Source organism: Leiobunum rupestre, chromosome 4 (assembly GCF_980474605.1).
Source record: "Leiobunum rupestre chromosome 4, qqLeiRupe1.1.hap1, whole genome shotgun sequence".
In the NCBI taxonomy this organism is placed as follows: Eukaryota; Metazoa; Arthropoda; class Arachnida; order Opiliones; family Sclerosomatidae; genus Leiobunum; species Leiobunum rupestre.
The window spans coordinates 60,060,514-60,083,319 of record NC_143387.1 but is presented as its reverse complement, the minus strand read 5'-3'; the positions used below and the strand labels follow the sequence as shown (position 1 = coordinate 60,083,319).

Sequence of the window (22,806 nt, the reverse complement as noted above, 5' to 3'; positions counted from 1 at the left end):
AAAGTTGTTGAACGACTTTTTGTACTCCGGTATTGACGTCACGATTCTCAACGGTTGCTCAACAAATTCAACGTCGCAGTGAAGCGTTGAGCTTGATTTTCATTTGGGTTTTTTAATCAATAGAGTGTTGTCCTCTGAAACCCTGCGACGTCACCATTGCAATTTGCCTATTGATAAAAAACGGCAACTGTCATGGCGGCCACTATTAACACTACAGCTGTGACGTTACAAGTTTTCAAAATCGTATCAGACGACAACACTCTATAAAAAGGTCGGTACAAGAGAAAATTTAGACGTCACGATTCTCAACGCCGCGCTGTAGCGGTGGCTGCGTTCAGTAACGCTCAACGAAGTATCTGAAAAATTATTTAAACGTGGCGTATGATCTTGTTGAACGCTTTTTACGCTTGTTGCAAATTTTGTAAAATATAGTCCGTCGCAGCGTCTGCAGCTAGTCTTCCTCCGTGCTGCGACGTCACGTGACCGTTGATCAACGAAATAATCTGCTCTTTCAGCCGATGACTTGTTGACGCGTTTTTAACGTGATGTCAAAAATGGATACGCAAAAAATCCTACAGTAGAGAAAACGGTCTCAACGTTGAGTTCATTGTGGGTTGAGTTACTTTTGATTCAAGTTTGTGGATGGCCCTGTGAGGATGACCACCAATCCCCCAACGGGTATTCGGAATACTTCCACAACGGCTGTCTCCACGTATCCCCCCGTTGGCTTGGCCGTTACACATATCTCGCCCTGATTAATCAGGTGGACGAGCGGACTGAGTTGTCCCACACGTTACAATCCCGAATAAAAAAAACTAGTTACTAAACGTACCCAGAGTTTTGCTTGTTTCGAATAAGAATTAACTCTTTTTTTCTAATGAAATATAACATTTCCAATTTTTATATGCAATAGAAACAATATACAATAAAATAAAAATTAATATATAAAATAGGATTCTAATACATTTTTAGAGCAAATTTATCTACAACATTCTGAATACATGTATTAATTACCATTGTAATTTTGAAAAACAAAATATCTACAACCAACACACTCTTAAGAAATATCCTGGGCCTACGAAATCACTAATACCGCACAATTTAGCTCACTTTCGATGTCAGGCACTTTTAAAAATGACTATTTGAGCCTAAAACTTTACCCTATTAATAAGCATTTGCTTCGTTTACCAAATATTAAATTAACAGAAAATAAATCAGTCTGTACACTTATATAATAATAGAACAATGTAAATATTAATAGCATAGAATAAAACTGTTAATGCTCACAAACATTTTAATCGTAAGAGGCAAAAAAACTAAATTTATTCCTTTTTCAAAGACCATAATGGGTCGAGCATACTCAATGGGTCAGCAACGCTAGTATTAGCTTGGCCTAAGCCGAGTGGATTTTTAAAGCTTTCCCTCGTAAACTTTTTCTTACTCGAAACACCTGTATCTAAATTAAAATTTGCCGGATCTAAGATACTAGTGACGGAACTTGAATAGCTGGCGGTGCTACCTCGTCTAGAAGCATTCGTCATTGAATCATCTGTTCTGTTAACAGGACACGAACTTGGTCTCTGTTCTGGTTCAACTACGTCTTTAAGAATCATCTCTGCAGCTAGAGACTCTATGGTTGGAACATCCTTTTCTTCTGACTTATCAATTGATGTCAGGCTGGTTTTTGAGTCAGTTTCTGTTTCAGACTTTACAGATTTGGTCTCAGAATCCAAGCTGCTCGATTTTTCAATTTTGATCCCACCTAGGATGAAATCTTCAGAAGGGTGTCGAGTATGGGTACGAACTTTTGGAATTTTTTCATCAAATGTAGTTTTGTTAGACAGAATGCCCCCTAAATGAATCCAATGATACCATTACTTTATTTAAATCGCCGAAATCTTCCAAAGTACTAAGAAATAAAATTACTTTTTACTAGGATGTCCTGAGCATAGTACAGCGCTGCTTCATGGCTAAATTTAAGTTGATCTTTTTCTTGAATCAGGACTTTTCGTTGTTGGTTGCCTTTAGCAGCCATCAGACTCAGATCAGGAATGTTTCCTCCTAAACTCAATTCCTTCATCGATGCAGAGAGCAAACAAAATACACCACTGCGTCCAACTCCGCTTCTGATCAAGGAGAAATGGAAATAACCCATTATAGCTTTATACCATTTATAAGAAAGAAATGATTCAACTTACAAACAATGAACCACAATGGGCCTTTGCAAGTTTCGTTGCTGACGATGATAGTTATGTACTTCAGAAATAAACTGCAATATAATTGCTGGATTGGACGGTTGAGCTCTAATAGGAGAATACATTATAAACATTTTGAAATACTATAAATAAAATTTGCATATTTACCCAGGAGGCCATGTGAAGAATTGTAAGAAAATCACAACTCTAGATATTTTAGTCTAAAAAACAGAAAAAATTTAGTTAATAAAAACTCTTAAGACAAGCACTTTTACGCAGATATACCTCATTTTGAGTAATATTTATCATGAACTCGTTGAAATATTGGGATTCCTTGAAACTCTGCAGATTCAGACTCAGCGTTCCAAATTCCACAGGACGACCCCTTTCTGTAGGCCAATAAATGTGACCTTTCAGTTCAGCATTAGCTATCAAACAGACAACCACTTCAACTTGTTGCTCCCAAACCATAACCCAGAAATCCATGAATGTTGAAGGTAGAGGAGCTTGCGTAACTATGAATTTAGGACTAGTCGGAGAGAGATCATTTATACACGATGCATTTATATAATCATCTTTCAGCGATTGAATTTCAATTCTATTGCTGTCATCTGGACAAGTAAAACATCATCATTGTTATTTTGAGTTAATTAAAAATTATAAATGAACACTTACAAGGCATGATATCGGGTACTCTATTCTTCAATGGATAACAACGGGCTACGGATATGGATCTCTTTCTAGATTCCTTATCTTGAGCATCTGTCACTTCTTTCCATTTTTGATCAAGAGGTGTTGGACCATTTAAGGACTTCTTTGTAAGGCCTTCAACCACTTTTTTAAACTTGTCAACCTCAACCACAAACTTCTCCAGTATATTTTTATCGGATAGTGGATCTTTTAAGTGCAATTGCTGAGTTTCAATTTCAGTTTTATCCTTCGGAGTTTGTATATCAGCCAATGGTACTGTCTTGGGTTGTAAAACTGGCCTGACTGTGGTATCAGGGATATCGGAAACTAAAGACTCCAGGAAATCTTTATTAGAAACGGAAACGCTCGTAGAACCATGAGCAGGACTTGACGTAACTGAACTTCGCCCCGAAGATACTGAGGACTGGCTTTCAGAGCCAGTGCCTTTTGGCGTAATTTGGGTCATATTAGGCGACTGCGCTGGGGCAGGTTGAGTTGGAGTTTTACTTTCTATAACAGGTTCAGGTTGAGGTTGTTGGGATACTGGCGTTGGTTGAAGTGGCAACAGACAAGACAACTCCGTTTGATAACTTTGTGACATTAGAACTGGAGTTGTATAGTTTGATGGTACATTTGCCGGTTGGTAAGTTTGATTGGTGTTCGAGCCGTATTGAGTATAACCAGCTTGGTATGTTTGAGAAGCGCCATATTCTTGACTAGTTGGTTTTTGGTCTTGGGTATAGTTATACTGTTGATATTGTCCAACTGTTTGTTGATCTACATTAGAATACACAGTTTCGTAAGTCTGTGGTTGCGTATATCCATACTGAGTTTTAAGAGTTTCTGATTGGTTAGCGTATGTTCCTGGATTTCCATAAGCATAGGGTTCTCTAGTTTCCATGTTATAATTTGTAGAAGCTGAAGTTGAGTAAGAAGATAGAGGAGCTTGATAAGACTGAGATACAACGGGCTGAGAGTTTGAAACAGTGGTGACAGTTGGGGTATAAACACTCGTGTACTGCTGATAGGTAGACTGAACATTCATTTGAGAGGATTCTGGTTGAGATGCGTAGCCCATTTTTGAGGTATCATTTGAACTATAATAAGTATGATATGGACTCGAAGTTGCTGGGTATGTACCACCAGTTACCGTTGACGAAGCTGGTAAATTTGATTGATAAGGCATCCCAACTATCGCTGATGTTATTGGCACAGTTGCTGGGTAATTATAAGAGGTGGAATGTTGAGAAGTAGCAGAGACTTGAGGTGCGCTATAGGAAGATGTTGCCATTGAACTATTATACTGATTTGGGTACTGGAAATCCCCAGCTACTGAAGGAGAAGCAACAGTTGAGTACACTTGGGGCGAATATGCACCTATATCGGGCGTTGCTGGTTTTACTGAAGAAGGTTGCGAATAGTACTGTGAACTTGGTGCTTGATAATAGCTACTTGTGCACATTGTCGTTGAAGGTACTGTGGTGGGGTAGTTGTAGGTGTACGAAGATGGATTTTGAGTGTCATAGCTGGAATTTGTTGAGTATCCGTACTGGGAATAATAATTTTGACTCTTGCCACTGTATTTAGATATTTCAGTTTGGTTTTGAAAATTCATGGAAATGTTGGTATTATAAGCACTGGTGGAACAGGAACCCGTGTTGGTTTGTTCCGATCCAACTGGAGCTGGACGAATTCCCATCGGGGCTGTATCAGGAATACCTGGAGCTGCATACGAGCCAGAACAAATTGCGGCACTATCTGCTGGGATACTTGAAGGCAAAGGCTGAGATTTTAAATTTGAAATATTTGAAGGTATTGATTCGGGTGTTGGTGCCCAAGATGAGGGTTGTTGGGTTGGAGGTACAACACTTCCCAATCTACCAGTCATGTAAGGCAAATAGTCTTTAAGTTTTGGAGTTGTTGAAGCTGGAACCGAAGCTGGGAAACTGGATACTGAAATGCTACTAGGCTGTTTACTAACTGGAAAATAAGAAAAGTACATTAATATTCAAATTAATTTTTTTGAAATAAAACACACTCACCTTTCTTAGTTTGGGCCTGACTCATTTGGGCCCTCTCTTCTTCCTGGACACTAGTCACACTTTTAACCCTAGCTTGAAGCCTTTGTACATTGGTTTGCAGCTTGCGGTAGAAATCTATTCCTTTTTGGGTTTTAAGAACTAAGTCATCGTAAGCATCGTATGATTTCATCAAGTTTTTAATCAATAAGTCACGTCTTAAAAAAAATCAAAAGTTGTAAATTTAAGTGAAACTGTCTGCCAAGTAGTGAAAAAATTTGCTTACTCAGACAAAGTTTTGGCTAAGATTTTACGAGTTTCAGCGTATCTGGAAATGGCATTGATTAAGGCTCTAAAAATATTGTCTTGGGCATTCAAATTCTGCTCCAGATATCCTAAAGTGGTCTCATGTTTCCTCAGTTGATCACTAAAGATTTTAGAAAGGCTGTCTTTCTTATCTCTGGTGACTAGAAGTTTAGTAATATCATCATTCTGGATTGTCTCCCGCAATTGCATCTCCAACAACTGTCTTTGAGATCTCATTTCTTCCACTTTATCGAACAAAATCTTAAGTTCCTGAACTACTTCCTCGCCATTGGGAACTGAGAAAAAATATTCATGTCATTTTCAAAGTTCACCCAATAAAACCAAAAAAAGCAAAATACTTTGGGATATTGAAATAGAAGGAATTTTCTGTTGCAATTCTTCCAATGGACATTGAAGCAGTTGAATATGCGACAAATGAATTTCCAATGCTTTTTGAAGCGTGGCGTTAGATTCAATAGCCTTCCTGTGGGCCATTTCGTATTTTGAAAGTTCTTTACTGAGTTCAACAGTGATTAAATTTGGTGGACGTTTACCAAAGATTTCCTTGAAAGAATGGTGTTTAGTAGGTAAAATTTGGTGTTGGCCGATATCGTAATTTAACCAATACCAATACCGATTTTGAGAAGATATCAATACCTAAACAATTATTACCGCTATTTTACAATAAATTAGCAAAGAAAAAGGTCAAGGTTAGAGGTGTCATCTGCCTTGTTTGTGATAATCAGTATCGGGTAAAATCAGTAATTTGAACGCTAACCAATTAATTGGCATAATGGCGATATCGGTTTCGTCCCATCACTACTAAAATTAAATTAAAAGCTGAACTAACTTGATGTTGTTTTTCCCGGTCTTCATCTTTGGTTAGCAAAGTTTTGGCATCATTAATAGAAGATTCCACTTCGTGACAAACTTCCAGTAACACTTTAAGAAAAGTTTACCCATTAATTTCACTAAAAAAAATAATTCAATATTTTTACTATTTAAAGAAGTCTTCACGTCATCTATGGCATTTGGTTTGACACTAAGAGCTGCGCATCTCTCAATTAATTCTTCGGGAATTTGATCCATTTTAGGTACAAGAGAGTTACGATCCAATTGAACAGATGATAAAAAAGTCCTGTATAACAGCGTTCAATTAAGAATTTATTTCATATGTAAAGTAAACATGAAAACATACGCAAGTTCTTCATTTTTCTTCTCAATTTTGGCCGAAACATCTCTTAATAGCTTAGCCTTTTCTTCACTATATAGAGACGAGGCTTCGTGAGTTTCCATTGGAACGAGACGGGCAAAGATATCAGGACCACAAACATCAGGATCGTGGGGGCTGAATGGAACACCTTTCACCAAGGAAGCTCCCTTAATCTCGGGTAGGGCTTCGGGTGGCAGAACTTTCTCATGGTAGACAAATTCATTTTCCTTTTTAGCTGCATTACACTTCCCTCCAATCACGTCCAATGTGAATGTAAGAGCTTCCATCAAATCTTCTTTGTTTAAGTGCTATATTTAAAAATAAAAAGTTAATATTTGGCCCCAGGGTTTAAGTTACCTAAAATCAGTACTTTTGAAAGTTTCACAGCCTCTTCATGCTTTTCTAAGGACGATTGGAACCAAGCTACTCTTTCACCCATCAACTGTTGCTCTTCAGCTTGGTTCCCCATATATAAATGAGCAATACTCAAATAGTAAGATATTTTAAATTCTAAAAACTTTTCCAAATGCTGAAAGCAAATTGAATCATTAAGAAACATAATATAAAAATTATAAATCTAATGTAATATTTAAAATACCTTAAACATTTTAGTTTTTATAATATCTAATATGCAACCAGTTTCGCCAGATGAGCTTCCTAATAAAAGTACATTAAGCGTGCTACGGTAATATTCTACAACTTGAGCCGCTACTTTAGCCGTTATGGTGGATTTGCGACTGTCTAACATTGATTTCTCCAAAATACACTCCTGAGCTTGAGCCTACAAAATATATTTTGTAAAAATTTGCGACTTTTGTTTTACATAAAGAGTGTGAGAACTGTACCAGCATCAATGTTATAAAACATGATAACAAGTCTTGAGACATGTCACTGCCTTTGGGTTGAGGGTAATTATCCCTAAGATGTTGAAAGGCCCACGCAGCACATTGAAAATGTGTACATGCAACTTTCATACCCTAATATTGTAAAAAGTTTTAAAATAATTTCACAAAAGTTAAATATAAAGTAGCGTACTTCCGCATTTGACCGTTTATCATTAGCTCCTAGTTCAGAATGCAAAGCCCCAATATTGTACAAAATGCACGCTTCTTCATAACGAACATCAGTTATGTTAAATGACATTCCAGAGTATATGTCACTCCTAGAAGAAATGTTTTGTATTAAAATAAAAGTTATTGGCATTCGAAAATATAACTTCATCCTCTCACCATACAAAAACTACACTGGCTTCTCCATCTTCTGACATAGGGAAACGGCTTTGAAGACACAATAGTTGGGCATAATACCTTTTCAATATTCTAATGCCAGTGAAGTCGCGAGGAACTTTACAAGCAGACTGACAATATTTAAAGTACATTATGAATAAATAGTATAATTTTTTAATGCTATGTTCGAAATGTCAACATACTATTCTCAAACTTTCAATTTCTTTAATTTCTTTGTTGTAATTTTCAGGGTTTTCATGGTAATATTCCGCAATGTACTATGAAAAAATATGAAATTAATTAGGTTTATACTCCATAACATTTTTAATTTTGGCTCGAGTTGATGACCATTGAATTAAAATTTTGGCTTTCTCTAGGATTTACAAACTAGCAACGCAATGTTAATGGCCAATCATGATTCATGTGTCAATGACGCATCAACAAATGAACATAGTAAGCCTTGTCACTATCTTTTAAACGATATAATGAACAACAAAATAATATTAATTATTTCCAATTACACAAAAATACCATTAACAATTTAAGTAGTTACCTTTTTCAATGGTGGACCAAATTCAGCATTAGAAGGGCTTGTTTTAAGTTCGCAAGAGAGCATAGGCAATCGCGGCACCGCCTCCATTTTGTTTTGAATTTCTGAATTTACAGAAAGTTCAAATCAGAGACTACGATCATGACCCATTCGGGTTTACAGGTTAATTTATTGCCGTATAAAATACAATCCTTTGTAACAGAGCGGCTCCTTGTAGAGCTCAGCAAAGATATTTCAATGTACAGGAACTAATCATACAATATGATATTAACTAGTTAGAAGAACTGCAGTTAAAATGAAAATAAAATAAAAGGAGATGGATCATGGAGAATATCTAACACAATAAAAATATAGCAAACATACAAAAAACAGTAACAATGATAAATCTAAGATATGATTATTATTATAAAACCGAAGTTATTTATTTGTCATGCACACTGAATGGCAAGCTGGTGTCCTTGTATTTTTGAAGGCAAAGAGAATCTCCGGGATCAATCGATATTTCTGGGAATAATGTCAAGGCCAATTGAAAGGGGCGGGTCACTCTAAATGGGTGGTTAGTGGGTCAAGACCAGGATCGCATCTGATGCGCCTTCCGAATTCCCGGGTCTCGAACCCCCGGAATTCAATTCGTTGTTCCCGTACTTTTGATTTGTTAATTTAAGTAACTTAAGTACAAAAATGTCTACAATGATACCCGAGATTCGAGTGTATTCTCCTTCTGAGAAAGATGACGAAAGCAACGAAAGTGATATAGATTTGAGTAAAAGATATTTTTCTAGTGGAGGTACAAAGTTAACTCTGGTTAGGACAGAAACTGGCTTTCAAACAAAGTTTGTTACCAAAGTTACCCCAAGTTCGCCTGCATCCCAATCTAGAGATGGTGGATCATCAGAACCCAGTGGTTTTCAACTTGAAGAATGCAGAGATAGCTATTCTCCAAAGCAAGATTCTGAAGAATCCAAGCAGGGCAGTAATTCAAACCTGGTGAGATGGGAGAATACCTTTCATATGAGACCATTCAATGTGTCAAATTTCACCAATACAACCTACCGGTCAACACATCGATCGCAAATGATAGCCATAAATCGCACACGTAGTGGCTACGTGTCAAGTAGCGCCAAAAGTTTAGATATATTAAGGCAAAATCTCCAAAAGAGCCTCAATCAGGAAATTGACAATGTCATCCAAAATTACATGAAAAGATTCTTTAGCCTCGCTATTAAAAATATAACATCAAACAGTGGAAAGAAAGTATCAGAGTTCCACGTTCATACTGTTTGCCGACAAATATTGGATGAAGCGAAAAAGATGTACCATATCACTTGCAGCAATGGTTCTTCTACTTTGTTAAGTGGAGCTTATCCACAGAATGCAAATAGCCCAGCAGAACAAAGTTCTGATGTGGAAAATTCTTCAGAAAGTCGAGCCAGACGCCCGGGGCGGAAAAGAAAAGACTCTGATACTGATTCGGAAGCCAGTCTTATTGTTCCCAAAGTTAGACGGAAAAAAGGCAGACCCCCCATTCATCATTTGGGTACAGCATCAGGTCGTTCCACTCCCTCTAAAATTAAAGCAGATGTTATAAGAAGGGAAGGTCCTAAATGGGACCCAGCACGTTTAACTTCAGAGACCTATTTTATTATGGGAGCCAAAGCAAACAAGGCTTTAGGTTTGGGGGCTACTCGAGGAAGGCTATACATAAAACACCCTGATATATTCAAATACTCTGGGGATCAAGATGACAAACAGTGGCTGTATGACCACAACCTCATGCCAGCAACTGGTGGAAAAGCGTACATGTTATTAGTGGAGGATATCAAGGAACTTGCCCAAACTGACGAATACCGAAATAGCCCCGGATTGGCTATGAATGAAATTGTTGGATTTACAGTCTCAGAGTCTATTTTGTCCAAAATGAAAACCGCCATGCATTCAATGAGAACTGACAACCCTCAAACCACTAAAAAACGTTCAAAAAATTCATTGGGAGTTTCCGACTCGCTCAGTGATCGAGGGAGCAGTATTTACAATGATAACAAATCCGCTGAAGAAACTGGGCAAGAGGAATCCCGAACAGTGTCACCACTGGATTTGGATATGTTAAATTCTGAAATGCAGTCAACTGATCCTTCTCCATACATCCTAGAAACATGCTTTGATGATGTGAGCCCTGCTCAACCTGGAATATCCCCAGCTGGAAGCGATGTCAGCAACATAAATGAACCACCCCTATCAGCACCTTTTGACATAACTTGTCAAGACAATACACCTATATAAGATAACTTTCATCTATTTTTTAAAAAAAATCTAATATTAATGTATAACATTATTTTAAAAAGGAATGTTTGGAATAGAAATTGAAATAAGAAATATTTTTTGGAAAAAGGCTCAAAAGATCCATTGAAACATTGGTATTATATTTTCTAAATTGTTAAATCTGGAAAGTGCATTTGGAAAGACAAGTTGGTTGAAAATGTTCAAACACTGTATACTGGTAATAATAAGAATATATTGAATGATAATTGGCGCTTAAAATACTTTAAAATTGTATTGTTACTTGGCTTAAAAATTTAAGAAAATGTCATTATGTAATATTTTTTCTTAAATAAAAATTATATTTCAAATGACGTCTTTACAAAAGCTTTTAAAGTTTTTTTTTAGAACAAACTTATGGTGTTCTTAAACACCAAAAAAGCTTTCACCGTGGTTGGCGTGTGATAATAACAGCTCTTAAAACATTTTTAAAACAAAATGGATTTATTGTTTTTTACTAGACACAATTCTTTGAAAATGACTTAGTAACTTGGTATATTTCTTTAGGCAAGTGCCCTATTGTTTTTGCTTCTTATACAAAAAAACCTTTTCTTAACCAGGAAAGGGGATATTTTTTTCCACACACACTTTGTTGATAATGTAAGGAGTTGAATAATCTCTACGCAATAAAATGCCTGAAAATTTTCAGGTTGTTTGAGAATCAAGACAGCAGTTACAATTTGTTTTCTTTATATATACACTTCCTTAAACAAAATCTGTACAAATTAACATTTATATACAAAGTTTTGGCGTAGAATTAAACTTATTTACCATCATTAACGCAAAATAAGCTTTAGTTTATCTTTTATATCTCCCCTTTAAATAACCCGCAGTGTTAATTTAAAATAATTTGCTCTATTGGGTCTAGTTAAAAATGAGTACAGTTTATGTTATGTTTAGAAAGCAAGCTTGTTTATATTTGTTGTAATAAATTGGGAAATGATATATTTTGCCAATTCCATAAAAATAAATTTAACAAAAAGATGGGAATTATATCTGATATGTTAACTACATTGTACACAATGAGGAAGTCTAATACCTAAGGCGCATTTATATTTTAAGTTTCATATCTAATTCAATCAACAATAGTCTTTTAAAGACTTTATAAATTAAAAAATTTCAATTTGAGCTATAAAGTTCAATAGTACGATACTTTTATACTAAGCTTGTTTAGTTGTAACTTTGTTTTCTTGGGTTTAATTAACTTTAAGCTAGACAAATTTTGGAAGTTCTATCGAATAAGGGTGGGTTTTTCAATTTAGATAAGATATTTAATTGGAATTTGCGGCATATTTGTTAACATATTTATCTCTAGATATTTTTACTCTGGTGTGCTGTGGCTCAATCAGTGCTTTTACAAATACGCGTAAATGATACAAGGTGCCAGTATCTAAATCAGTGTTTATAGCAAAATTCTAAATAACCTAAGGCCTAAATATAAATTAAATGTTTTCTTTTTATCTTTTTATTCAGTTCGTATTTATCTATGAAACATGAACATCAAGCATACATATTATCCGTAATGTTCACTTTCAAGTGGAAATGTTTAGGTTTAACTGCTTGGAATAATTTTTCTTTGGAAGCCATTTGAGGTGAAGAAAGCATTACGGACCCAATAAAATTTAAAACAAAAACCTTGGCTTATAGAAGGAGAGAGATTACAAATCCACATTTTTGTTCCACTTTAATCTTGAATTTGGTGTAATTGACCAAAATCGCGTACAAGCTAAATTTCTTTGAGAAACGGCGTCACAACTCACAATAGGGACAAAACATAATCACAAAGCTTAAATTGTAAAAATCTCAGTTTTCTTTTAGACACTCGCATATTAAAAGTTCCTCCTAACTCGCATTGTAGCTCCGGAAGAGCAGCATGTTTTTGTGCGAGGAATATTTGTTATCTTTTTGGTTCTTTATACGATTATTAAGACTGAAGACAGGGATAGGACCTGATGAGTAAATATATAAAGTTTCCCACAGATTTGGGGGAGTTTATGCGGAGACACTCGCAGCACTTCTTTGTCAAATCTTATAATGGCAGTGTGTAACTTTTAGCTAACTCAAACACATTATGTGACGTTGCGAAGAACTTCCGACACAGAATAAAATTATATTAAAGTTATAATTAAAAATAATTTCTTCACATATTATAAGCTACATAAATGGGATCTAATTGGTCGGCCAAAAATCCGTCGCGCAAATGCATACGTTGCTTCTCTCCTCTGGAATTGATTGGAACCACACCGGGATCAACCACAACAACGACTCCCACTATTAACTGGTGCTCTTCCAACACAACATTGGTGACTAATGGCACCAAGTCCAAAGCTTCATTCTCATTACCATCAAGCTCAACTACCACAACGAGTAGATTTGTCCAGGTAAAAACAGCACTGGAGTAAAAAAAATTAATCTATAAATATATTCTTAAATCAGGCCTAAGAATTGTCAATGGCAATTGATCTAATAATAATGGTATATTTAAGACACTATTCTATCAAACACACTATCAAAAAATTGCACTACGTAAAATTTTAGTATCGAATATAAGAAACTCACCATTCACAGATCTTTTTGTGACATCGGAGTACACTGTTCTCAATGTCAATGGGATGGTACCGCATCCCTCGCAACATCACAGTTTCATCCAAGGAACCCACAACGAAAATAGCATCATGAAGTTCTGTTAAGTTCAAAAGGGGAATTTATTATCTTTTTTGTACAATTTATAAACAAATTACGTTACTTACCCCCATCAGCTTGAACAGACTCGGTTCTGCGTAGGAATCCTAAATATCCCGTTCTAGCGTAGGTTTGAGTGGTATCACCCGTTATGAGTCTAACATTGAAGTGTTCATTATGCAAGGAATCATCACCGTAAATAGTAAAATAACCACTGGCATTGTGGGGCGATTGGACCCAAATCTATAACGGGAAATGAAGAAATTTTTCACTCGCCCACACACACAAAAGGAAAAAGGAGGTGGTTTTACTTCTCCCAAGTTAGAGTCTCCACACTGGCCTTTTGTTTCTGGATTAGCGATAACTACTTTGACACCAGGAAGTAGTTTACCTGACTCCATTAAACATAAGCTATGAGGAGCACCTCTTTCGACTAAAGTGACCCTGTCATTTCGTAAAGCTCGCATGTCAACATAGACAGTTGTAGGGTCAGGACTAGAAGCGCCCTACAATAACCCAAAAACATAAATATATGTTCAATGGCACATATAATAGACAGCAAGCAAACTGTTCGTACTTGTAAACAGAAGGCAACATTGACTCTACAACCAAAACTAGTGCTGACAGCCCTGGGTGAAAGGCCAAGTCCACTAAATAATTTAGAGAAGGAAGTAGTGAGGGCAGTACGTGGTCTTTCTTCAGCTACTACCACACATGTCCGTACGCAGCTTAGATTAACTTGACGCTGCTAAGAGAAATACTGTCTAAGAGCTACGCTTGTTGATAAAAATAATGAAAAATTTACTAAACTGTAACCCACTTTCAATTGGTTTATAGAAGACCCAAGACCTTTAGTACATAGTTCCATGACACCGTAAGAGCAAAATGTATCTCTCACTGTTACGGAGATAAAAAATTGTCATTAATCAAGAATAAAATATAATGAAATTTCTATGGACTAAAATACCAACCTTTGTACATGCTGACTGCAGTCAACCATAGACCAGGGTTGGCTTCAACCTCCGAGGGAGGAATTAAAATGGAATGATGACCGGAATAAACACTGTTTAGACACCAGAGAACAAATCCCAATCCGCAATAAGGATCTAAACATAAAGCTATGTGTCTAGATGGGTAGAGTTCACAAGCTAGCTTCATACTGCGACACAAAGAAGTAGCTGCTGCGTGTGACACCTGAATGAAGCACAAACAAAGGCTTTAGTTCAGTGTCTCCTAATCAATGTATAAATAACACATTACTTTTATTCCTGCTAGCATCCCTGTTGTACTGACGCTAAAATCTAAATAAGCAATCATTTCAGGAGTTGGGGCTCTATAAATACTACTAAGTTTCTTCTTGGGAACATCTTCCGTGTCCAAAGTCATTGGCCAAGATTTTATGTCCACCACATTGCCCGCTTCTTTAGATTTTAGGAGTTTGATAACAGCCCCAGTTGATAATATTAGAACAGACTTGCTAACATCAACAATCATTCTAACAGTTGGTAAAGTTGTTTGTAGGTTTTGAGGGTGGGGTGGTCTGATGGTAACTGGCACAACCCCTAAAAAGATTATGAAATTCAATTAATTTCCTATTAAACTAAATGGTAAAATTTAGCTTAAAATTAACTAACTCACCAACATAAAGGCAGCCATAAAAGGCACATATGAGATCAATACCAGGAGGATAGATAAGTGCCACATGATCACCCGTATTGAGTTTCCCTTTTTCCAGTAATAAACAACCAACCCGTTCAGCTTTCTTGTGCAACTGTGCACAATTTAAAGAAGCTGCAACACTTCCCTGTAAAAACGTAACAATTTATATCACTTACGCACACTCATTTTGAAATAAGAATTGTAAACCTACTTTGGAGCTGAGTAACGTGAACAGCATGTGTTCAGCAGTTGTCGTGGCTCTCCACTTTAGGATTTCAGAAATAAATTGGTACTTTCTAGCAGCATCGCTATCGTCATCAATAACTCCAATATCTCTTCCGTGAGCAATGGCCAGTCTGTTTCCTTGGACCATGTTGCCCACCATAATGGAAGCGGGACCCACTTCTGGTAGGCAGCCAGTTGGTTTAAATGAGTGAGAAAGGTCGGACAAAAAATATACAATAAACCTCCATATCTCAGGCGGAGTTGAGGAAGGGAACCCGTAAAAGCCCATAAGATAATAATTTGCCCACATGGGCAATAATCTAATGAGATTATTTAATTTATTTCTGTATGAAAGTTCTAAATGAAAATGATAAGCACAAGAGACAACCACCGCGGTTAAAAGGGAAAGAAGGTTAGGCAGGAGGTTTGAATTTTATAAAATAACAACAACCCACAGACTTTTTAAAAATGCAAAAACAGGACAAGCACACAAACAGATTTATCTAAAAAGAAAATAATTTAGAGCCTCACCTGGATGAACCTCTCTGGGTTTGGGCAAATTTGTTACGCAGGTGTGAGGACACATCAATACATTTGCTGGGTGCAAACTCCCTTCCAAGAAACGCCTCTTGGTTTCCGAAAGATGGATACCACCCAACGGGGTTTTTGGCAAATAATTAGGTGGTAGAAGAGCTAAGCAGTATATGCCAACTTGATGAATACTATCTACTGCTTGCAAGACTCTACTCATCCACTGAAAGCTCTGTTAGAAAATATAATAATTTTAAACAATTTCTTTTGAAACGTATGGTTATTGAATAACACACCTCTTCTTCCGTACAATCAGGTCTTTGTTCAGCTATAACACATATTCTTTCATCCCTTAATACCTTGATCGAGAAAACAGCGATCCTGAAGATAAATATCAGTGGTTAATTTATTTATTTTTTCCATGTTGTTATCTTCAAGCGTACCTTCCTCTATAGATAAATTTCATGGGCTCAACAGCAAGTACTGTAGCTATTACATCATCCGTATTGTGCTTCCTTCCACTAACTTGCATTAAACCATCTCGGACGCCACATATGAAGACCAAACCACCAGGGCCCATAAAACCAAGTAAACCCGAGCGAACGTAAGTTTGTTCTCCAACTGTATGACCATCGGGTGAGAGAGGTTGCATCTTGAATATGGCATTAGTTAGGCCTTGAAGGCCCCAATAGGAAGCTCCAACTCCGGGAGATGAAATGCAAATCTCTCCAACTTCATCAGTACGACAGAGATAGGGAGGGCCGTCCATTTTGACAACAGCAGCCAGACTACCTGGAGGAATTAGGCCACAGTCTTGCAAGGTTAGAGAAGTTAGGCTGTTCTCCTGGTCAACCCGTATCACGCCATAGCTCAAAGCTGCCATTGAGAGAACTCCCCTACCCGTTGCCCCGTGGCCAGTTCGTCCCGGCCTTCTTACAGCTACAGTTAGAGCCTCGGCTGAAGCGGCGCATGGACAAACCGCATCAGGCCTCAGGCCTCGGCTATGGAAGACGCTCATGAACTGGTCACACGATGATAAGGACCCTTAAAAATATCAGGTTTTAACAAGAGCGCTGAATGACAAAATGTTTACGAAAGTCATTGTCTTACAAGGGTTTGATCCATCAGCTACTAATAAGAGTCTGAGGCTGCTTAAATTGACATCTTTGTGGTCTTTCGTGGCCAGAAGTCCCCAGTGCAAATCTCTAGATTTACAAATTGCTACACTAGCTTTGTATTTAGTTATCATAAGCATCCAAGACGCTGGGTTGATTTTCATGAGGGAGTAGGGAATAAATATTGCATGCATGCCATTGAAAACACTCTGAAATGTAAATATTTCATAAGCTTTCACATAACAAAAAAGGTGAATGGATAATTTCATACTTACAGCTAAAACGCTGTGCCACAATCCAACTTCTCTCTTGAAATCAAGAACGCAGACCATAATTTCACCTTCTGTATAATTGCATGCAGACGTAAGGGAGCGACAATGGTTGACTAATGCCGATCTAGTTACAGCCACCCCTTTCATGGCACCATCTCTATCTACAGTGTACTCAACGTAGGCGGTGGCTTCCTCATTAAGCCTCGTTGGAGGCATCCAATCTTTGGTAGGTTTACTTAGATGTTCAGTGACAACCCAATTCAGCCTGGGCCAGCCTTTGAAAGTGTGTATTTCACCCGTAGCTGTTTTTGGCAAGCCTTTATAACAGGCTTCTGATGTAAGTGCGTAGCTAACACTACAGCTGCCTAGCATGAAACCTATCTGCTGAGACCCCGCATCCTAAAATATCACAACAAAATTTTTTAAATGATGTACACCAGTTATTTGTATAATTTTAGAACTTACCCTCCTAGTGAGAGGAACTTCAATTGGTACAGGCACAACTCCAGCGGTTAAACAGCCATAGAATGCACACATGAAGGCAATAGGATCATTATTAGGATAAACCAGAGCAACCCTGTCTCCGGGCTTAATAATAACTTCTCCCTTCTGTCCCACTTTATTCAATAAATTATAGGCAATTTTATGGGACCGACTGAGAAGTTTACCTAATTGGATAGATAATAATAAAGAAAATTAAAAAAGGACAATGAAAAATTCAATAACTTCTATTAAAATCCAATTATTGCGCACCATAAGTTAAAGGTGGTCCTATTTTGCCATTAGTATCTAAAACAGTTGCTGCTGGAGCTTTAAAAGTTGCTGAACCGTATCTTTGAATGGCAGCTTCTAAATTCTTAGGTAGACCCGAAGGTATCTAAATAATGAAAGGGCAGAGAGTTAGTCACGTCATTATCCTAGTGCCGAGTCAAGCGTAAAAAGTAAAGCTAATGAGGAATGTACCATAAGAGGCTCCCCAGCTAAAGGAGTCATAACTGCCCCTTCGGGTCTAGGTGAATTTGGATCCAGTTGAGTTGCTGTAACTGTAACCACCATGCCAATTTTATTAAAAAAATAACTTATAATTAACGGGATCATCATGTTCTCCTCTACGGAATACTTACTTTCAAGATCAGTCTCATCATCTACATAAAATTCTGGTAATGGTCTTCTTTTTGGCCTCTGTTTTTAGGTAATATTAATTGTCATTATTTCAATTTCTATAGCAAGGTTCTTGATCCATACAGGGCCACTGCCAATTATTACAATAGGGCATCACGTATTGTTTTTAAATAACTTTTAATAATTAATAAACCACCCACAATTGAAATAAATTAATTTATAATCTTACGCCACATGTTGTCAAATAAAAAATTTTACTGTAAATTCCAAGTGCAAATTGGCAAAGGGCTCTTACAAGAAACAAGCGAGTGGCATACCTTCAGTGTGTTGAGCAATTGTTGAATTTTGGCAGAAACTTTCCATTTCCCTGTGCCAGTTCCTGTGCCAAAGTCCATATTAGTTGAAGAATGTTGCGTTAATCTAACGGAGGACATATGAGCGGAGTTGTAGCGATTTAATTGATCAGGATTTCGAACACTCCCAACATTTGTATTTGTAACATCTGGCTGGGTAGTTGACAGTTCGGCTGTATTAAACACGCAATTCATTTAACGCAAAGACTTTAGTTATACAGAAAATAGTTACTCGAGGTGCAATGCAATTGCAAACATACTTGGTGTCAAATTCTGCATGACATCAGCTAAACTGGTAATGCCTTCGATACTGCTAGTTCTGTCTTCCGAATTGTTGGACCTCCAATCATCCCCTCTCCTTCCATCGCTGCTGCCACCACTGCTCCCTCCCCCACCACTGCCACCATTGTTGTACCTCATGTGATGTCTTTGTAAGGGTGGCGGTGGCGGAGTTTCTCTGGGAGAGGACGCGCTGGATGTGTCCGAAGGGGGTTGCTGAAAGGGCGCCATATAGGACCTAGATGACACCTCTTGTTCTGGCGTGCTGCCCTCATTGAGGACACTATCTTCGTCAGATGAGGTATCTAAAGTTAGACCAAGGTAATTTAAGGATTAATATGGTCAAACACAAACCCACTGCGCGCAGGGACAATCGCAGCTAGTGTATTTCACATACCAGAAGGGTGCCTTTCCCTGGAGGGCGAAGTTGCCATAACTGAGGTACGTTTGGAAGGCATTGGTAACGATGGCTTGGGTCGATTCTGCATGGCCGCCAGAGCTTGCTGAACCGCCTCTTGACGGACCTCTGTTACGAAAAAAAATAAACATTGGGAATATTAAAAAATAAGAACTGGTTGATTTAAACCAAGATAATATGAGGAAAAATAATTTTAGCACCATTGGATACGATTCAATAAATAAATAAAATATAGGGTTAATCCAAACCCCCTTAGAAAATAATGTTTTACAAAGCGCCTGCAGACTAAAGGGTGTAGCATCGCGGTGCTCCTTTAAATATCTTAGAAACAGGTTACCTTAATGACAGTGGCAACCAATAACACATTAAATGATGATTCAAACGCCATAAAAACTACTCCTGCAACTCTACTTATATTTATTCTCAGACAACTTTCGGGCCAATTTCGGTAACTACGAAGTAAGAATTTCACAAATCAAAATAAAATTTTACACACTATAATTAAAAGTATTTTTATATTAATTTTATGAAAATAGGTGGTTGGAAAATATTTCAGAATATTCTGAATATTTGTTACAAAAACTATAACCCCAGAACTTTTGCTAATTGTCTTGAACCACCTACACAGGCAGGAAGTCCGTTGTATTTCGATCGCGCTGGTGGGTAGTAACGCATTATTAAGAGTTATATTTAAACAAGCGCGTCACTGGGGGACAAACATTAGTTTCGCTCGACCCTGTCAATAGCCAACTCGCAGACACCTGTTAAGACCCTCAAAACGTGCGTCGAAGGGAGTAGTGACTCGTAAAACGTTTGTTAACCTGATCACTAATTTTCGAAAGACGTTCTGTGATTTCCATTTATTTATCACAATATATCGGTGAAAATCAGTGATTTTCGTAATTGATTACTCATGACTACCCCATCGATGTGCTCCATTAAAAAACCCCTTTCTCGATAGATCTCACAAATTTTCAGTTCTAATAATAATAAGCTAATAAGGAACCACACAGTCCAATTACTGGTGGCCGGGTTAAATTATCAAAAACCTAACATAAATCCACAATTCTATGAGTTTAACAGAGCCGACTGAAAGCAAAATATTACGCGTAGAATTAAGTAGGACGTAGTTTTAGAAGTTCTAGTTTATTAGCGTAGGTTTACTCGGACAGGAAAACGAATTTTTCAACTTTCTTAAGAGCAGTCAGGTTCAGAGCCGCTTTCTGAAATAGCGGATTTAATCGAACATTATGTGTAGGATATACACGTATGGTTTTCTTACAATAAGGACTTGGAGGAAAGTAATTTATGAGTTTCACGCCTACACGCGCGGCATTAGAAACACTATTATTTACTCATTTTCAATCCTGTTTAAGAATACACCATCTGTTTAGGAAATAGGATTAGAATACCTAATACAAAAAAACCCAAAGGTTAATCTAAAACTAACTTAATAAATAATTAAAATCGTACTCGATAGTAATTAAAAGTATTTTTTAACACAAATTATAAGTACCCGCGCTTTTAACCTTCAAAAACTAGCTTTTAAGGCTTTGAAAATATTTTTTAAACGCTTGCCGATATATTATGCCTAAAACCCCGGAATATATAGGAAAAAGATAAGGAACAAAATTTAAACCTCTTAAGAAAGCTATTTACACGCTGTAGAAAGTTAGAAAAAAAAGTACTTAGGAGATAAAAGTTCAACATTTCAGGTTTTGGAAACTTAAACATTGCGTATCAAAACATAGTCAAATAAATATTACGAAAGGAGATAAAATATTTCTTATGCAAAAATAAAAACGAAAGTTGAATGACTGAGAGGAAATATTTAAGCATCAAATACATTCAAATATTATGGCCGTATTTGTTAAAGGGTGGTTTAATCATTTTTTCTTAATACATATATAACCTTGAAAAATACATCAAAATTCTAAAGGAAGGAGAAAATGCCATTAGCATCAATTTTTTTTAGCAAAATTTAAAAAAAAACGAAGCCGTTTCCAAAAATACCAATTTTTTCCCTTTAATATGTACTTTAAGTCGATCCATCACAAAACAAGACTGATCAGTACAAAAACCAATTTACACGGAACGTTTTACATTTTCTCAAGAGGCGTTGAAAATATCAAACAAATTACATAATTTCAAAGTAACGAATAATTTGGTGTGAAAATACGGCTCGGTGAATTCTGGAAATTAACTAATGACGATGACTAAGAACAGGCAATGCTCCAAATTTGGGTTGCCATCTCCGAGACCGCGTGTTTCTTCAGTAATTTTTGTAGGAATGCCAAAAAACATAATGATGCAACGAATAATTCTCAATAAAAAATATATCCCCCACCCTTTCCGAAGGTATGAATAGAAAAGTAGACGAGAAAACAGGTTTTCGGCAGAAAGCAACTTGTTTGACGATTTCAACGCGTTTTAGGCGGCCCGAGGGAGTCGGCAGCAAACCGCCCGTAAAAACGCGATTCCCGAAACGTCGAACTCGATAGTGGCTATAGATAAATGCGCTCGAGGCCGTTTGAGAGTAGCTCCTATATTTAAAGTTATTAAATAATGTTCGCCTAAGTAATATAATAAAATATAAAAAAAAGTGACGGTACAAGTTAGGCTTAGTGGACGATGTTCTCACGGGATTTTTAACGTCATTAGGACACGGACGACTGTATAGTCTCCAATTTCCAAATATTTGGAAACGAATAATTATATCGGTTTTGTAAATATACGCGTTGGATTGCGGGTCTAGGCAGGGCCGTCTTAAGACCTTTTGGGGCCATGGGCTAAATTATTTCTTAAGACCTTTGCGATCCCCAACGGTCAGCCTTTTTATGTCCGTTGTCTAAATTCAACTACACAATAATCAAAACAAAGCTTTTAATTTCAAAAGTATAACATAGTCCTACTAAAAATAAGACTTTTACTGACAGTGACTCACTGTTAGGTTTTAGAAATTCTTGGTACCGTATGATGCGCGATGTGGCGAGGAGTCAAATTACTTTAGACGTAACTAAAAGATACAAAATATTAAATGAGTATAAATAATATTTAATTAACTAATCCCTTATCCCTAGAGTAGAGGCGGTATGGATGGCCTTTCAGGGGCCCCCATACTGGCTGGAGGCCCTGGGCTGTAGCCCACTTAGCCCATGCCTTAAGACGACCCTGGGTCTAGGACCAGCTTAGGAGCAACAAACACAAGGAGAACGCAACCACTCAAAAGCCGTGCATTTTCTTACGTACAGTTTTCATTGGTTAGACGTTTTAGCACCTTCTGACGTCGGAAGGGGAAAATTCCGTAAAACGTTCCGCGTAAAGGCTCGTCCGATGAAATTTGTACACAACCCTGCGTTAGCGTGTTTAAAGGCTAGCTGCGTTCTATTTGAGTGGGGGTGCCGTGCGTTTGTTACTCCTAGGACCAACGACGGTTTATCAAAACAAGACAGAGGGTTAGATAGCGTTAATCAGTTTTCCACTGATTAAACCTTATTAGAAAGATAACTTTGACGGTTTTTCAACCCGCGAAAAGATTGCAAATATTCGGCTAGTAAAGAGTTGTTACTTTCTATAAATACGTGAAACGAAGCGAATAGTCCTTGACTTTATTCTTATACGTCGTGTTTATAGAAC

General features: G+C 37.2%; 3 protein-coding genes across 5 annotated transcripts in view; 1 reads left to right on the top strand and 2 right to left on the bottom strand.

Moving 5' to 3' along the window:
- Positions 1–873: 873 nt before the first annotated feature.
- On the bottom strand, positions 874–8,333 carry LOC149948566 (tyrosine-protein phosphatase non-receptor type 23-like). The gene is made up of 19 exons (XM_090173615.1): positions 8,202–8,333; positions 7,852–7,926; positions 7,652–7,779; positions 7,458–7,584; positions 7,268–7,399; positions 7,021–7,203; positions 6,793–6,951; positions 6,408–6,730; positions 6,208–6,347; positions 6,060–6,151; positions 5,569–5,773; positions 5,190–5,505; positions 4,928–5,121; positions 2,871–4,865; positions 2,481–2,806; positions 2,364–2,416; positions 2,199–2,303; positions 1,927–2,126; positions 874–1,852 (listed from the first exon to the last, which is right to left on the bottom strand). The coding sequence occupies exons 1-19, from the start codon at positions 8,286–8,288 to the stop codon at positions 1,323–1,325; spliced, it is 5,370 nt and encodes a 1,789-aa protein (XP_090029741.1). The 5' UTR covers positions 8,289–8,333; the 3' UTR covers positions 874–1,322.
- A 286-nt stretch (positions 8,334–8,619) lies between these two features.
- Positions 8,620–10,840, top strand: LOC149948565 (uncharacterized). Its single transcript, XM_090173614.1, has one exon. The coding sequence runs from the start codon at positions 8,880–8,882 to the stop codon at positions 10,476–10,478; it is 1,599 nt and encodes a 532-aa protein (XP_090029740.1). The 5' UTR covers positions 8,620–8,879; the 3' UTR covers positions 10,479–10,840.
- A 99-nt stretch (positions 10,841–10,939) lies between these two features.
- DIP2 (disco-interacting protein 2) overlaps positions 10,940–22,806 on the bottom strand; it is a 50,850-nt gene continuing 38,983 nt past the window's right edge. The window contains exons 4-25 of one of the 3 annotated variants that reach the window (XM_090173613.1): positions 19,150–19,278; positions 18,734–19,057; positions 18,438–18,646; positions 18,123–18,180; positions 17,962–18,041; positions 17,752–17,875; positions 17,464–17,666; positions 17,002–17,397; positions 16,722–16,935; positions 16,055–16,655; positions 15,908–15,992; positions 15,612–15,843; positions 15,067–15,260; positions 14,835–15,000; positions 14,457–14,758; positions 14,168–14,390; positions 14,017–14,093; positions 13,774–13,944; positions 13,508–13,702; positions 13,265–13,439; positions 13,074–13,197; positions 10,940–12,907 (exon numbers count right to left, since the gene is read on the bottom strand). In XM_090173613.1, coding sequence (XP_090029739.1) covers positions 12,655–12,907; positions 13,074–13,197; positions 13,265–13,439; positions 13,508–13,702; positions 13,774–13,944; positions 14,017–14,093; positions 14,168–14,390; positions 14,457–14,758; positions 14,835–15,000; positions 15,067–15,260; positions 15,612–15,843; positions 15,908–15,992; positions 16,055–16,655; positions 16,722–16,935; positions 17,002–17,397; positions 17,464–17,666; positions 17,752–17,875; positions 17,962–18,041; positions 18,123–18,180; positions 18,438–18,646; positions 18,734–19,057; positions 19,150–19,278 — 4,535 coding nt within the window. In that variant the 3' untranslated portion in view covers positions 10,940–12,654. Of the gene's footprint in view, positions 12,908–13,073; positions 13,198–13,264; positions 13,440–13,507; positions 13,703–13,773; positions 13,945–14,016; positions 14,094–14,167; positions 14,391–14,456; positions 14,759–14,834; positions 15,001–15,066; positions 15,274–15,611; positions 15,844–15,907; positions 15,993–16,054; positions 16,656–16,721; positions 16,936–17,001; positions 17,398–17,463; positions 17,667–17,751; positions 17,876–17,961; positions 18,042–18,122; positions 18,181–18,437; positions 18,647–18,733; positions 19,058–19,149; positions 19,279–22,806 lie in introns of all 3 variants that reach the window. The other 2 variants (XM_090173611.1, XM_090173612.1) reach the window with 2 other exon arrangements.

Excerpts from the sequence above, each read along its gene's own strand:
- LOC149948566 (XM_090173615.1), bottom strand. The coding sequence starts at position 8,288 with ATGGAGGCGGTGCCGCGATTGCCTATGCTCTCTTGCGAACTTAAAACA. Across the intron at positions 6,952-7,020 it reads TAAAAACTAAAATGTTTAAG|CATTTGGAAAAGTTTTTAGA; the intron begins GTATTTTAAATA and ends ATTTGCTTTCAG. Across the intron at positions 6,348-6,407 it reads AAGAAAAATGAAGAACTTGC|GACTTTTTTATCATCTGTTC; the intron begins GTATGTTTTCAT and ends GCTGTTATACAG.
- LOC149948565 (XM_090173614.1), top strand. The coding sequence starts at position 8,880 with ATGTCTACAATGATACCCGAGATTCGAGTGTATTCTCCTTCTGAGAAA.